Source organism: Alexandromys fortis, unplaced genomic scaffold (assembly GCF_014885135.2).
Source record: "Alexandromys fortis isolate MF-2015 unplaced genomic scaffold, M_Fortis_MF-2015_v1.1 scaffold_145, whole genome shotgun sequence".
Classification (NCBI taxonomy): Eukaryota; Metazoa; Chordata; class Mammalia; order Rodentia; family Cricetidae; genus Alexandromys; species Alexandromys fortis.
The window spans coordinates 4,295,312-4,310,116 of NW_026068049.1; the positions used below are offsets into that span (position 1 = coordinate 4,295,312).

The 14,805-nt window shown below is 39.8% G+C and overlaps 1 protein-coding gene across 1 annotated transcript; it reads left to right on the plus strand.

The window, feature by feature from the left end:
* Positions 1-6,952: 6,952 nt before the first annotated feature.
* Glyatl3 (glycine-N-acyltransferase like 3) lies at positions 6,953-14,157 on the plus strand. The gene is made up of 5 exons (XM_050119396.1): positions 6,953-7,030; positions 7,820-7,927; positions 8,812-8,938; positions 10,915-11,047; positions 13,655-14,157. The coding sequence occupies exons 1-5, from the start codon at positions 6,953-6,955 to the stop codon at positions 14,142-14,144; spliced, it is 936 nt and encodes a 311-aa protein (XP_049975353.1). The 3' UTR covers positions 14,145-14,157.
* Positions 14,158-14,805: the final 648 nt, after the last annotated feature.

Here is a 14,805-nt window from a genome sequence, read left to right on the forward strand (position 1 = left end):
AGAACTGACTGCCGAAGGTAGACGGCACTGCGATGCCAGGAGGAGGTGACAGTCTAGGCTTACTGTGATGTATGAAAGACCTGCAGCTGAGAGTGTAGCTGCTGGCTGGAAGGAAGCTCCAGCACCTGGAGTAGAAAGAAGTGTTTCTATGGGAAGTTACACAGACATGGCCCACAGCTCACCCATGTACCTGAGCTTTCTGAGAAGCTGTTAACACGCATGTCAGTTAGGAGACAGCTTAGGTGCTGTTAGTGCCCTCCACGGGTGTTCATCTCATATCTCAACGACTGTCTCTAGAAGATAGGTGACAGGCCAGCTGACAGGCAAGGTGGCAGTTTTGGCAAAGACAGCATTAGTTATATAAAGCTGTATCCCACCAAAGAATTCTTGCATAAACTTTGCCTCATGCTACGTTCATGTATGTGAAGAAATAATTCCATAAGCAGGTCAAAATCATCTCTAAGCAAAAGATGCACATTGGTTTGTGTTTTTTAGCTACTTATAACTCCAGTTGAAAAAATTCTAGTAAGGAATATTTTGTCACTTTGTTACTTTATTAAGGATATGTCATAATACTGTTAATTGCCCCCAAGCAGAGTTCCCCAGAATTCACCTACAGTTAACTATCTTGGGATTGATGCCTGTTATAGAGGGAAGTCTTGTTTTAGGAATCGTGGAGCTGCTCGATTCCAAAGAATCAGAAGCAGGATTGACTTAGGAAATGATGTCAGGAAGACATCAGGAAAGGAATAAATGCCACAGAATAACTTAAAACCCTGCACTCAGCAACTGAAACTTCAAGCTTTTAGACTAATAAAAGCCCAAGTCATTGATGTTTATCATTAGTTAGAACTTTTACACCAGCATACTGTTTTCCTCAGGATACCTGCTTGATAAACGATTTCAGGTCAATTAGAATTCTAGTTTATCAGTATTCTGAGGGAGAGGCAGCTCATTGCCATGGATGAACTAATCAGCAGCCCTCCTATCTTTGGAAGGATATAGCCTTTAACTTAGATCTGTGCTACTGTCAGGCAACCAGAAACATTTTTCTTGAAATGCTTTATTGTGGCATGCTTTTGTGAATGATTTGAGATAAATACGTAGCTAATATTTCTTAAATAAATACACTATGAGTGAACAGCAGGTGTCAGTAAGGCAATAGCCTGCCTAGCAAGCAGAGAACTATATGAAGCTCTGATGGGTTTGAAAAAGGCTTAAGAGCCAAGCCAGATACTGAATGCACTACAGACTAGAGAGCTCAACATATAAGTGAAATACCAAGAGAAACGGATTAATTTCTCAAAGGAAAAGTTTTAAAGTGAAGAAATATTTGAAAGATATTCAACCTTAAAATATCACACACAAAATGTCTCAAAGGAAAAGTTTTAAAGTGAAGAAATATTTGAAAGATATTCAACCTTAAAATGATCACTTTCACACAAAATAAGTGTTTTCACCAGTTGGGTTGGCGAATGTTTATTTGTTAATTATTTATAACTCAGACTGAAAACTGTTGGAATAAACTAACAGGGAGATAAGTGTTCAGTAAACTGCCATAGGACTATAACGTGGTATAAGCTACTATACAGGTAAATTACAGCCTCCACGTCACGTCAGTCATCTAAAATCCTTTATGTAAGCCTCTCCGTTCCCTCCCAACTCTGTTGGGCTCTGTTTATTGTGAAACACCTGCAGTAGAACCTACGATTAAAGGATTTGCGTTATGTGGTTGGATATCATTTCATTCTTTGTTTACCAAAAATATGCAGTTTGCACCTGTCAAAATTAGCCTTTGAGTTGACATTGGTGTAAATCTCACATTTCGTTCATTGTCAAGCAATTTTCAGCTTTGAGAAAAAGAAAGGAAAGAGCAAATAGAGCAATTCAGATTTCCCAGTTGAGTGATAGTGTTATCACCCTGTTTGTGTTCAAATGCGCTTTTCTTAAAAAGCTGTCCTTCGGTGCATTTCTTTACTTCTAAATCACCACACAACAGCCACTTTTTTTGACTTAGGGGTTAGGCCATAAATAACCTGACCTCTTAAATTCAAATAATTCCATTGGACACTCTGCACATGGTTCTATTCTACATTGATAGTATCAGTTCACTAGAAAACTAAGGACCACAAAAAGATATATAGTGTCCTTACATGTCTTATGTTTTTGTTTATCAATATACCAGTATCCAACACACCTTAATTTTATCACAGGATAATTAACATAATGGTTTCTCGAATAGCTGGGTTTTAGTTGCCAGTTACTCATTTTATTCCTTGGAACAGTGTCTTTCAGGAAGAACGTCCTAACTTACCTAGTCTCAGCAGTTAAGATGGCAAACAGTGCCTCCTATGTGGCCGCTTCAAGCAAGCACTCTCCGAATGCCAGGGACATCTCTGCAGCTTGTTTCTCAAAGCCCTGTTGAGCATGTGCTGAGATGCTCAAGTGCCCACTCGGTGGTGGAAATCTGCAACCTGACTTTTCATTTAAAAGAATATGGTGCAGGAATTATAATTCTCAAAATGACTCTCATTTCCACAAATACGCATTTCTGAGATGCTTTAACCTTGGAAGTTTAGGGCAACAAAATCGTTTTCTTGAAAAACATTTAAAAGCATCCAAAGGGTCAGTACAGATATCATTTTTCTATTGTACCTCCTTTGCCTAGCTTCTGTTCTTATTTCCTACCCCTGCCCCACAATGGGAATCTGATAAATAGGTAGGCCTCATGTCTAAAACGGATCTAACTAGCCATCTATTCAAGGTTCATATTTGTTGGGTTTTGCACTACAAGACTAGATGGCGTTGAAAAGAAAAACGGATTGAAAAATACCTGTGCTGGATTTGAGACAATTATTAACAGGCCTGCACAAATCCCACCCCTTCTCTAGGTGTGGCCACTCTCCCTCCTCTTTACACTAAGGCTTAATTAGAAAAGTAGCCCAGGCGTATAAGTTTACCATTTACACAGAACGCGCTCTGCAGAGACACACAGGTAAAATACCTGTTTCCAACAGAACTCTCTCAACAGCAAGGTATGTTTTGTAAATAACCCCCTCCAAGTCATTAGTCTATCATTGGGATGGAAGGAGAGACATGGTAAAGATATAATTCACCTCTAGATAGGATAAATTCTTGTGTTTAGAGGAAAGAATGCTTTTGTGTGGATTCATTTTTCATTTCAATTTTTCCATGCGAAAATAAGCATTACATAATTTCAAGTTGCACGGTGCTCTAATTTTTAACTTGAGTAACAAAAGATATGTCGGTCATCTGAACCAAAAGTCCTTTATATGTAGTAGCTGTGAGCGGTAATTACGAGCAATGGATGACAGACAGGTCCTCGAAAGAAACTTTTCTTGTTTAAAGAGGAATGAAAAAGTCCTCTATTTCACCCTAATTTTGATTCATTTACCCCAAAGTCTAAAGTGCTGCATACAGAGACAAAACACAGGAATTATGAACCTAATTGATGAAAGGTTTTTTTGTTATGCTTTTGGTTTTGTTTTTTTTCCTGTTACACAGTATTTATGTTAGACAGAAATCAAGCTGATTCCAAATATTCACAGCCGAAGGACAACGATTTTAGAACAGGCCAATCTGTTGCCTCAGAAAGCAACTCCAGAAGTTCCTAACATGGTAGCCTTAAAATTAGCATTTTGCTGAAGGCCTTGTATTCATTGCTGCTTCTTCAGCAGGGAGCGCCCCTGGATCCAATTCTGTTACCTGGAGTCACTTTCAGCAACTTCCAGGGGCTGGAAACACAAAGGACTTTTGCCTACCAAATCCTTTTCCTCACCGTCTAGGCGCCAGGGCTGTGGGAGAATAAACGTCTCAAAGACTACAAAAGGTTGTAGTAGTTTATTCGAGTAGCCCTTGAAAAGTAAAAACATTTTGAAATTATTAATTGTAATTTAAATAAAATTTAAAAGCTTGCTGGCAGCAGAGATATACCACAATAAAGAAGGTAGTTTTCCCAGGGTAAGGCTCCAAGACTCATCCATCACCCGAGGCATGTACTGACCCCTACAATTCCTGCAAATTTGGGAAAGTGGATTGTATAACTTATGATAGTAGAAGCTTATGTTCATATTAGTGCTCCCCTAAAAATAAAAAAAAAAAGATACTGGGCATTGTGTTATAAATGGTGTACTATCATGAAAACTAATGTTTTTCTTGTTCCTAAAAATGATTTTCCATGACAGTTATTCTTCCATTGTATGATTAATCAGTAAAACTTTCCAGGTACTATCTCTGTGTTGATAAACAATGTTCCTAAAGAAACTCAAGTTCTTAAACCTTGAAAAACTTATTTTCCTCGGCAAGACTTTTTATGTGTGCCTATTGGTAGAAATTTACTTAAATGGGTTATACACCTTTACTTTCCAATTCTAGAAGACATTCTGATTATTAGGGACCTGTATTGGAGTGGGAAGGACATGGCATTCTGCAAACTTTAACACTTTGTATATATACAAATATATACATATATTTTTAATGTGTAAAAAACATTTTTTCTTTATCTCTGGGAATTTCTATATTCTGTTTTGTGGCACTAACCAGATCTTCACATTTGATGAAGATCACCCGTGAAATTCATCACTCTTTATTAAACGGGCATTTTCACTTCTGTGTGTTAAAAGTAGTATCATGTGTGTAAGGTCCAGGGGAATTTTAATTTTTCACCTGAGTAATCTGTTGGTTGCAAGAGCTAAGCCCTGAAGGGAGTCTGATTCAGGGAGGCTCTGATTATAGGAAACCGGACTGCGGTGTAGAGATGGCCGACAGGAAAAAGCAAGCAACTGACAGGAGAGGAACGTGGAGGAATCTTATGGATCCCTGAAGCGGTACCTAACCCTGTTTATTTCTCTCCGTGTTAACTAAAGGAAAGTTTAGTGGCAAATGTGAGCTCCCAGCATGGCGTTCCTCATTGCGGGTGGTTCAGTCTGCACTGTCGTGTGAAACTTTGATGCAGTTGATACTGAAGCATTGCTCCTAGGGGAAAGGAGTTAGGTTCGACAAGACTGTTTTCAATCACGAGTTATGCATAACCTCACTTTGTATGTTCTTTTTGTTATACTCATCGTTTAGTCAATATGTATTGTTGATTGACTCTCATCAAATGGTCAGTAACACTAAAACTCATGCTTGAACAATGCTTAACGTGCTCTTCCTGCGAGATACCACAGTCTCCTTGCACTTAGGATTATCTAGGTAGCATTTATGCATTATGACTAGGAGCCATTTCTAATTTTTTTTAATTGTTTGTCAATTCCATATATTTATGGCATGAACTTAATTTCCTTTCACTGCTGCTGCCTGCCATTTTTCTTTCTCTCTCTCATCCCCTTTCTCTCCCACTGGAACCCTTCTTCACGAGCCACCCGCCCCATCTTCCATTCCTTTTGTGTAAGGCCACTATATTTAGAGTTCCTTTCCCTTGACCACAGGTGGAAGGTTATTCAGTGAAGCAAGGGCCACTCATCAATGGCGACACCTCCGAAGGGAATGACACACATTTCCCTTAATACTTATTGTCAACTGTCAATTGCAGAGATGTGGAACCTCTCATGACCCATCCATGATGAAATGTTGGCAGGGCTACTCTTATACAGATAACAACAGCCACAATGATTCCGTGAGGGCAACAGCCCTGTCATGTCAAGGGAACATCTTTTGTTGTACATCTTCCACTCTCTGGCTCATTTCCCTACTCCCCTCCTGTACTCCCTGAACCTTAGAGAGAGTGATACAGCTGCCTCTTTTAGGGCCAAACGCTGTACCATTGCTTATCCTCACATTTTGAACAGAAAATTGCTAACAAAAGGTATGTTTTAATTAGGTAAATAAAAGTAGCACTAAATAGTGACTCTTGTTTACATCCTCAGACCTGAAATAGGACAATAAAGTTCACTGTGGAAATTAACTTGGAATTTGTGTCAAGAGACAGGTTTTTATTGTTCTTTACGCATCTATGATAACTGCCACCTCATTGCCAGGATTGATTTGGCAGTTATAAATGAATCTTAATTAAAAGGCAGTTGGACATCACATATGGAATCCAGGAATAAGATTCTATCTGTAGAACTATAGTCTATAGACCAGATGTTCTCTTGATTCTATTCCTTTTGTGCCTTATTTTCCATTTTCTTGAATTTCAATTTCAACTTAATTCTTTTATATGTGTACACACAAACAAATATGTATGTGTGTATGTATATATATACATATATATGTATATATATATATTACTTGTGTTCAAACAATTTCTTCACAGCATTTAGGGAATGATAGAGCTAGTGGGTGGTTTCGTTTTATTCTTTAATTACGACACAAGAAAGAGTTCAGGACAAACCAAAGGTAATGCTTGTTGACAAGCATTACAATTTCTCCAGAAGAGGAGGGGCCTCCAAGCTAAGGAGACCATAGTCTCTAAAGGCGTAGGGATTTTTGTTTGCTTTTACTGTGTCAAACCCAGTTATTTCTCTTCCATCCCTGTAATTATTGGCCCATAAGTATCAATATTTCTCTCCTATAACATGGAACTTATAAGGTGGGTGATGGTAAAGAAACTGACAAGCCAGGAATGCCCTCCCTTCTTGCTGCCAACAAGCTATTTGAGACCAACAAAAAACAAAACACACTTGAATATAGAAGTCCAGCTCTCTCTAGTTCCCTCCTGGGGACAATCAGAATATAGCGGATGTGTAGTCCCCTCTGTAAATGATAAGGTCTAGTGACCTCCATTTGCACATATTCACTGGTTTACCTACCCTGCAGCCCTCCCTGCCCACCTTCCGTTTCCATCCTCTTCAAAGGCAGCATCAGCATTACACTAGAAGAAAACGGGATCCCTAGCATATTCCCAGTAAGATCAAAAGTTAATAAACAGAAATTAAATGTCTATCTTCAAGTTTCTAGTCAGGTGCGGAAGCTCAACCCTTTGGAGACGATGTTGGTGCTAAACTGCTCCACCAAATTACTGATACTGGAGCAAATGTTGAAGAGTCACTTTCCTGAATCACTCAAGGTATTGTGAGCCTAATCATACTGCGTTTCTTTATTGTGTTAATCTAGGAGGTAATGTCAAATGTGTGGCTGTCCCTGCTCTTCTCTGATGAACACAAGTTAGTTTCCCAGTCTGCTCCTGTCACCCTTCTGTCATCCCAGAGGGCTCCTTAGGGAAATTTGGCCAATGGAAGACTGTGTTATTTCTGAACATGGTTTAAATGATAGAACTTGGTGATGCTGAAGGTAAGACGATGCTTGAGAACTGAAGTTTAGTTATAGGTTTGTTACCTCTGTCTGGGTCCCTCAAGCCTCCGATCTAAAATCCCAGAGGGCCTGCTGATCACTCTGTGACAATGTTGAAGATGTCATAAATCAATATTACAATAAATGTAAAAATGAGGCTGCTGTGAGCAATGAAGTTGCCTTGGAGTTGTTTCCTGTTTGATGATGATGATGATGATGAAGAAAATGCTGTGATATTAGCTCAACAATCCTTGGTATGCTGCAACTTTCACTAATTCTGTGTGTCCATGATGTTTTAGGGGCAGACATTTCTCTTAATGAAGGAAACAGATGTGAAAGATATCTTTTTTCAGAACAGCCTCTTTTATTACCTTCATATTAATTGGTGCTCAGTCACCAAGCAATCTCTCTCAGAATTATAGGATATCAGGATTTAACAGACCTTTTTACTAGTTTCAATGTTCCTATTTGAAGTGGTAACTCCACATTGTGTATATGTGTGTGAATATTTCTCTAATTCCTCTCTCAACTGGAATAGCTAAAGGTCTCTGGTTCTCTGGCTCAGGTGTATGGAGCAGTAATGAACATAAATCGTGGTAATCCCTTTCAAAAGGAAGTAGTATTGGACTCATGGCCCGACTTCAAAGCTGTCATTACCCGGCGACAGAGAGAGGTACAGTGCTGAAAAGCAAGTGAGAAACATTAAAAGTAAAAATTGGCTCCAACTGGAAAGAAGGGGTTAGATGAAGGGAATGGTATGACCATGATAATAACACACATCATCTTAACATGTGATGCTCATCATCAGCGGTTTGTAGGTGGCCACTTTGGAGTCTCAGATGGAAGACTGCTAGCCGAGAAGTGTGAGATCCCTTAGCATCTCACAGTCTCTAGAAGATGAAGCACCCAATATGTACATAGTAGCTCCTTTACTAGTAGGGGATTTCTTATGACTCATGAATTTGGGAATTTTAAAAAAACATTAAGAAAACTTAAAAAAGTCAGCACAATGAGATCAATGTTCTCAATTCTCCCTCTGAGACTAAAGAGAACCTCAAGGGATCAGAGATGATCTGCCCTCTGCATGAGGAAGGTGGTGAGGGCCGTGGTTCTTACATGGTGCTCGCTGACTTTTACCTTTCGTGTGTGTGTGTGTGTGTGTGTGTGTGTGTGTGTGTGTGTGTGTGTGCAGCTAGTGATAAAAGCCAGGTATCCTGATTAGCTTCAGCTGTTAATGTGATGAGTTCTAGAGTCATCTGAGGCAACTCAGCAGACGCACTCTCAAGCTACTACAGTTTTCATTTTTATAAATTAAATCCTAGAAAGTTGGAAAGTTCTTAAAACTTTCTTAGTTCTGGAAGAAAGAATCAAGGGGGAAAAAGTCACAAAATTTCTAATTTTTTCACTATAGTATATTAGCCTCATTCTTGTTCCCTGTTTCTGTGGAACTGATTTGAACAAACTGAAACTTAACTAGGTGGTAATAATAGCTAGTCTTTCCAGGGCATGGATTACCCAGCTTGGGTATTGCATTCATGACTATGTCTTCTGCCAAAGGCTGAGACGGATAACCTTGACCATTACACAAATGCATATGCTGTGTTCTACAAAGATGTCAGCGCTTACCAACAGCTATTGGAAGATCGTGACGTAATCAACTGGGACCAAGTTTTTCAGATACAAGGTAAGGTCAAGTTCAAAGCATACACTATATGCTCGCATGTTCCTTTCTTATCACGTACACCAGAGAGGTATGAAAAGATACCATGGAGACGAGAGAGATAGCTCAGTGGTTAAGAGTACTTGCTGTTCTTCCGGAGGACCAGAGCTCAGTTTCTAACACCATGTTAGTGTTAGGCAGCTCAAACCACCTGTGACTTCAGCTCCAAGGAATTTGAAACCATCTTCTGGCCTTTGCAGTCAATGTGCCCATGTGTGCGTACACACACACACACACACACACACACACACTTTTTATAGATCTCTTAAAAGATTTACATACATGTGCAATATATAGAGATAGAAACTTAGAGATAAGTCCATAAATACTTAACATATATACTTGAGTTTTATACAGTTACTATTCCTATACTAGAGTATGTATGTTACCTTTGGCTTGGATCACTTATTTTTCTCTTGTAGGCAATATTTTGAGTGTTGGGTATGAGGGAACCCACTTGTAATCCCAGTGTTTGTGAGGTAGAGGCAGAAGGATCCAAATTTAAGGCCTGCCTAAGCCATGTAGACTACATATATAGCACATGGTTAAAAAACAATAAAACAAACCTTTTGATTACTTAGCTATAACTCAGTTTTGTAATAAGGGACACTAGTTATTGCAGCTGTAATTTTAGTAGCACTAACCTGTAAACTTTCTAGTCTTTACTGAGGCTCAGCTCAGAGAGGGAGGTGCCAAGGTTCAGCCACCATACTGCATTCCATATGCCTTCTCACCCAGTTGTAGTCTTGAGGCCGTACTGAGAAGTAACTCACAAATGGGGAGGAAAACAGAGTCACATAACATGCTTCAATAATGAGCCTAGAAGAAAGAAAGCCACGTTACAGAGGACTCTGTCCACCCATAGTCAAAGGCTAGAAAACAGGGCACTTGGAGAGAGGGCAATGCTGTAGCTCTTAAGAGCAGAGACCAAAGCCTATTTTTTTGTACGCTGGGGGTGGGGAGGACAGTTCACAGAACACAGCCTGATAAATATCAAAAAAAGGGGTGTAACTAATTAGCATGCTGGGAGAAATGAGGGGGATCTGGATGAATCAACTGAGCTCAATCTTCCAACCCCAGGCTGCACCTGGGAATACCATAAGGGACGTTGTGGGAACGGACAGGAAGCTTTAAACTTGCCTTGTGTTCTAGTCTCATTCCTGTGGATGATAAAATACCATGACCAAAAATAGCTTAGGGGCAAAAGAAGTTTATTTCATCTTACAGCTGAAATAATTTCCGCATCAACCCCTGGGGGTCAGTCAAGGTACTAACTTCCAACACTGCATCCAAGAACAGAGAAGTCACGGGCAGAGGAACGAGGACGTGCCCATACATGCTCACTCACTTAGCTGCTTGCTTGCACTCAGTTTTATTTCTCTACTCTTAACAAGTTCATGCTTGATTCCTGCCAAAGCTGCCACCCACAGTGGGCTGGTTCTCTCCAGATCAGTTAACTGATTAAGACAATACTGCACAGACCTGCCCACAGGCTAACCCCCAGGTAGTCAGTCCTTAGTGAGACTTCTTTCCCTTGTGATTCTAGCTTGTTAAATTGAAGGTAACCATCACTCCTTACCATATTAAATAAATCTAAGCTCATATAAACAGCCGCCTTTAACTTTTAAAGCTATAAATAAAAAAAAGACAATTCTCTTCAATAAAATTAATTTGAGGTATTAAGTAAATGAACGAACAAAACTTCCAGTAAGAAATTCCAAATTCCCTTGAGATATTTCCAGTAGTAGTGGAAGCGCATGACTGGTGATGACAACATAATTTGATGTGTAGATCAAGAAGAGAATGTCTGTAGTAATACATACATAACTAACTGTATTGTGGTTAAAACACAACAGGCTATCAAACAGTGGTATTGATGACAGTTGGCATAAAATGCTGAAAGAAATGACTGTGGTTCTGTGTCTGTCGTCGTAATCCAGGGCTGCAAGGTGAATTATATGCTGTTTCCAAAGCCGTTGCCAATGCAAAGCTGTTGGATTTGGATATACAGCTGTCTTCCTTCAAGGCTGTCCATTTTTCTCCTGTTTCATCTGTGCCAGACCACGGTTTCCTGTATGTAAAACAGGTTCTACATTTGGAGCTGGATTTACTGTTATGCAAGTCCTAATAACAATGCTGGAATGTTTATTATTGTGAAAGAATAGTTAGGCTTTAAGAATTGGGCCATTGGACTAAGGGTGTGTGTGTGTGTGTGTGTGTGTGTGTGTGTGTGTGTGTGTGTGTGTGGTGTTTTATGTACACTCTTTTTCTCTCCCTGTGTTTTTTAAGAGAAAAACTAATTCTGTTTGTCTTCCCCAGCCTTGGCTAGCCACTGTTCATTCTCTGCTTTATGGAGATTAGGATTTTAGAGTCTTCATGTGAGTGAGATTGTGTGCTCTCTGACTTTCTGCACTTGGCTTATTTTGATTAGTATAACAACAGTCCTATCCGTGTTTTTTACAGATGATAAGACTGAATCTTCTTTTTAAGGATGAATACGATTTCATTGTATATATGTCACGTTATTTGTAAATGCCTAGCATGAGTCTGTGTCTTGCTTATTGAGAAGCATGGTGTGTGATCAACAGGGACTGATTTTACTACTTTGGGCTATATACTCCAGAATAGAATTTTTTGATCATATTACAGTTCTAATTTTAATTTTTGGTTTCCTTCTCTAATCTTCACTACTCCTTGTTGTCACTTGACTTTTGGACAAGAACCTTTATAACTTCAGTGAGGTGATATTTATTTGTGGGTTTGACTTATCGTTTTCTTTTTAGTCATTCATATACCATATTTTTTAAAATGTACCTGTAGGTAGGTCTAAATTTCTAAATTGTGTCATTTGTTTTTATCCACATTAGCATTCTTTCATTCCTTGTGTTCTGAATATTAGACACCTACCACAAATATAATTTGCAAGAGCTTTTACCCATTTTTCATGGTTTCTCTTCATTGTTTTGTTTCTTTAGTTGTACATAGCCTTTAACCATAGTGTTTTATAGTGAATATAGCTGCCTTCTGGAAGCTCTTAGCTTGAAGTAGTCCTATTTTTGCAATTTCCCCCATACTTCTGTATCTTATTCAAAATATCCTTGTCCATCCCAGTGTCAAGGGGCTTATTCTGGTGATCTTTCCTAGCAGTAACATTTTGTCTTTAACCCCAAAGCCATACTCAAATTGTGAACTGTACTCCAAATACTTGGTCCTTCATGTACAAATGTGTAACACACTGTGCCTGAGGTGTGCTTGCCTTGGCAATGTTTCTGCTTGTACTAATATTTGTGCTTGAGATTCTCTGCCCTTTCTTTAAAGTATACTTTCAAAATTGAACTAAAAAATCATAAGCCAGTTTCCCTCCTTTGTCTCCTCAATAGAAGATTGACCAGTGCTGCAGCTGGCAACCACTAAGAAAAGTAAAAGGCACAATTAGATATGTTTATACAACCACTAAAGGGCTACAATATGTCTTTACTAGTCAATGGGTTAATTAGTATTGACAAATTCACAATGATAGCAAATTCCAAGGCACACTCAGCCTTATATGTATAATTTGCTTCAGCTCTTACAATTTCAGTCATTTATGTATCTGAATTCTCTCTGTGTGTGCCAGCATGCCAGAAGAGGAGATCAGAACCCAGTATAGATGGTTGTGAGCTGCCATGTGGGTGCTGGGAATTGAACTCAGGACCTCTGGAAGAGCAGCCAGTGCTCTTAATTGTTGAGCCATCTCTCCAGCCCAGACCCTTGTTTCAGTTCTTAAAATGAACCAGAAACTTTATCTTGACATCAGGGCTTTTACATATAAAATTACTAGACACTTCAATAAAAAATTAAAATAAATAAAAGCTAGTGGCCTGTATAACTTGCCCTTGGCCAGTGAAAAAATGAGAGTATTCGATCTAGAGAGGGGCAGCAGAAGGGAAAGTCTGGCAAACCTAATTCTTCCAGAGAATGTACATATTCATAGTGACTTGTGTAACCATGACTATGCAAAGGCAGAAGGATACTGAATACTAAAATACCATTAAGTTCAAAATATTAGGACTCAAAAAAATCTGGATTGCCTAAGACTTCACAAAGTCTTTTAAGGGCAACTCTGAGTGAAAATGATACTACTAGTAGTAATAGTAGTAATAGTAACAATAATAATAATATGTATGTGTGTGCTAACTGTGGCCTGGTTTAGGATTTAAGAATCTAGCAACATTCAAAATCAAAAGAGGTATTAACACTCTACCCCTCGAGATAATAGCAAGTCGGATACTGGGAACAAAATAGAGAATCACAGGATTGGCATCAGCTAGGTATCTGCCTCCTTTGGGAATGATTCCAGTCAACTGTCTGCCTGTGACTGGCTGAACCGTGAGAGTCTGTTATCCTTCTGCTTCAATACAAAAGCAATCCAATTATAAATTAAGTTATACCTCCTCTCCCAGAGAGTGAAGATGCAGAAGCAGCCTCGGCCACACCGCAGTCTACACAGCTGACAAAAACACGTGGGCATGAAGCTAAATTTCACGTGAAGGTCTTTCAAGTGGGAAGTGTTTAAGTTCTAAATTCTTGAAAAAGCCAAACATAGTCTTGGAGATGATTTCCGTTTATAATCGGTGGGAAAAGGGTAGCTATTGGTAGTCACGTGACCACCAGTTTATTGATTTATTGATTTTCTTCCAGAACTGGACCTACCCCGAGACTGACCTACCTGAGCGTCTCAGATGCTGATCTCCTCAACCGAACTTGGTCCCGTGGCGGCAACCAGCAGTGTCTGCGGTACATAGCCAAAGTCATCGAGTGCTTTCCCAGCGTGTGTGTGCGTGACGAGCAGGGAAACCCCGTGTCCTGGGGTATCACCGACCAGTTTGCCACCATGTGTCATGGCTACACCCTACCTGACCATCGCAGGAAAGGTTACAGCCGACTGGTGGCCCTCACACTGGCCAGGAAGTTGCAAAGCCGCGGATTCCCCTCCCAGGGAAATGTCCTGGATGACAATGTGGCTTCTATAAACCTTCTGAAGAGTGTCCATGCTGAGTTCTTGCCTTGTCGGTTCCATAGGCTTATTCTCACCCCTGCGGCTTTCTCTAGACAAACTCACCTTAGCTCAGAGAAACTCCAAAAGTGTTCTACTTTCCCTGAAAATACACCCCATTTTAGCTACCTGTGAAGTGTGAATTAAACCAAAAAAAAAAAAAAAAAAAAAAAAGCATATCATTGAAAAGGGTCTGAAAAACGCATGCAAGATCACCCTGAGAAACCTTTTCTGTCTTAGATTTCCACCATCAAGAATTCTGAGGGCTAGGGTCCCAGTAACTATGTTCCAAAATAGAGGGTGTGTGTCCTCTGTGAGGACCCACTGCAGGGAAGATATCTTTACATTCAGCCGTTCCTGGCCTCGTGTTCGAAACGGCTGCATGCGAAAGTGTGATTTAATGTAAGGCCATCGACTCCCTGCTCCGCAGTCTCCAGCCATGCCATTCCCTCCTGCTGTAAAATCTTCGTGCTCCCAACCTGTCTTGGGTTCCCCTTAAGTGACTGACTGCTGGTGCCTTGGGAGTGGTTTATCAGAACCACCAGACTGAGAGATTGCAGCACAGATGCCCACTTGTCCCCATAGCTCCTGATGGGCTGAGCACCTGGCAGAACCTGAGAATTTGCATTTCCCGGTTTTCCTTCTCATTTGCCTTGGATGAACAACTGGCATCATAAGGCAAGACCTTACCCGTGAACTCTTCCAGACACCTGAATGATAATCTGCTTTTTTATGAAAATCTGAAATTCGCATATAAGTGTGTATGAGGTTATAAAAATGGCAAATGTGTTACATG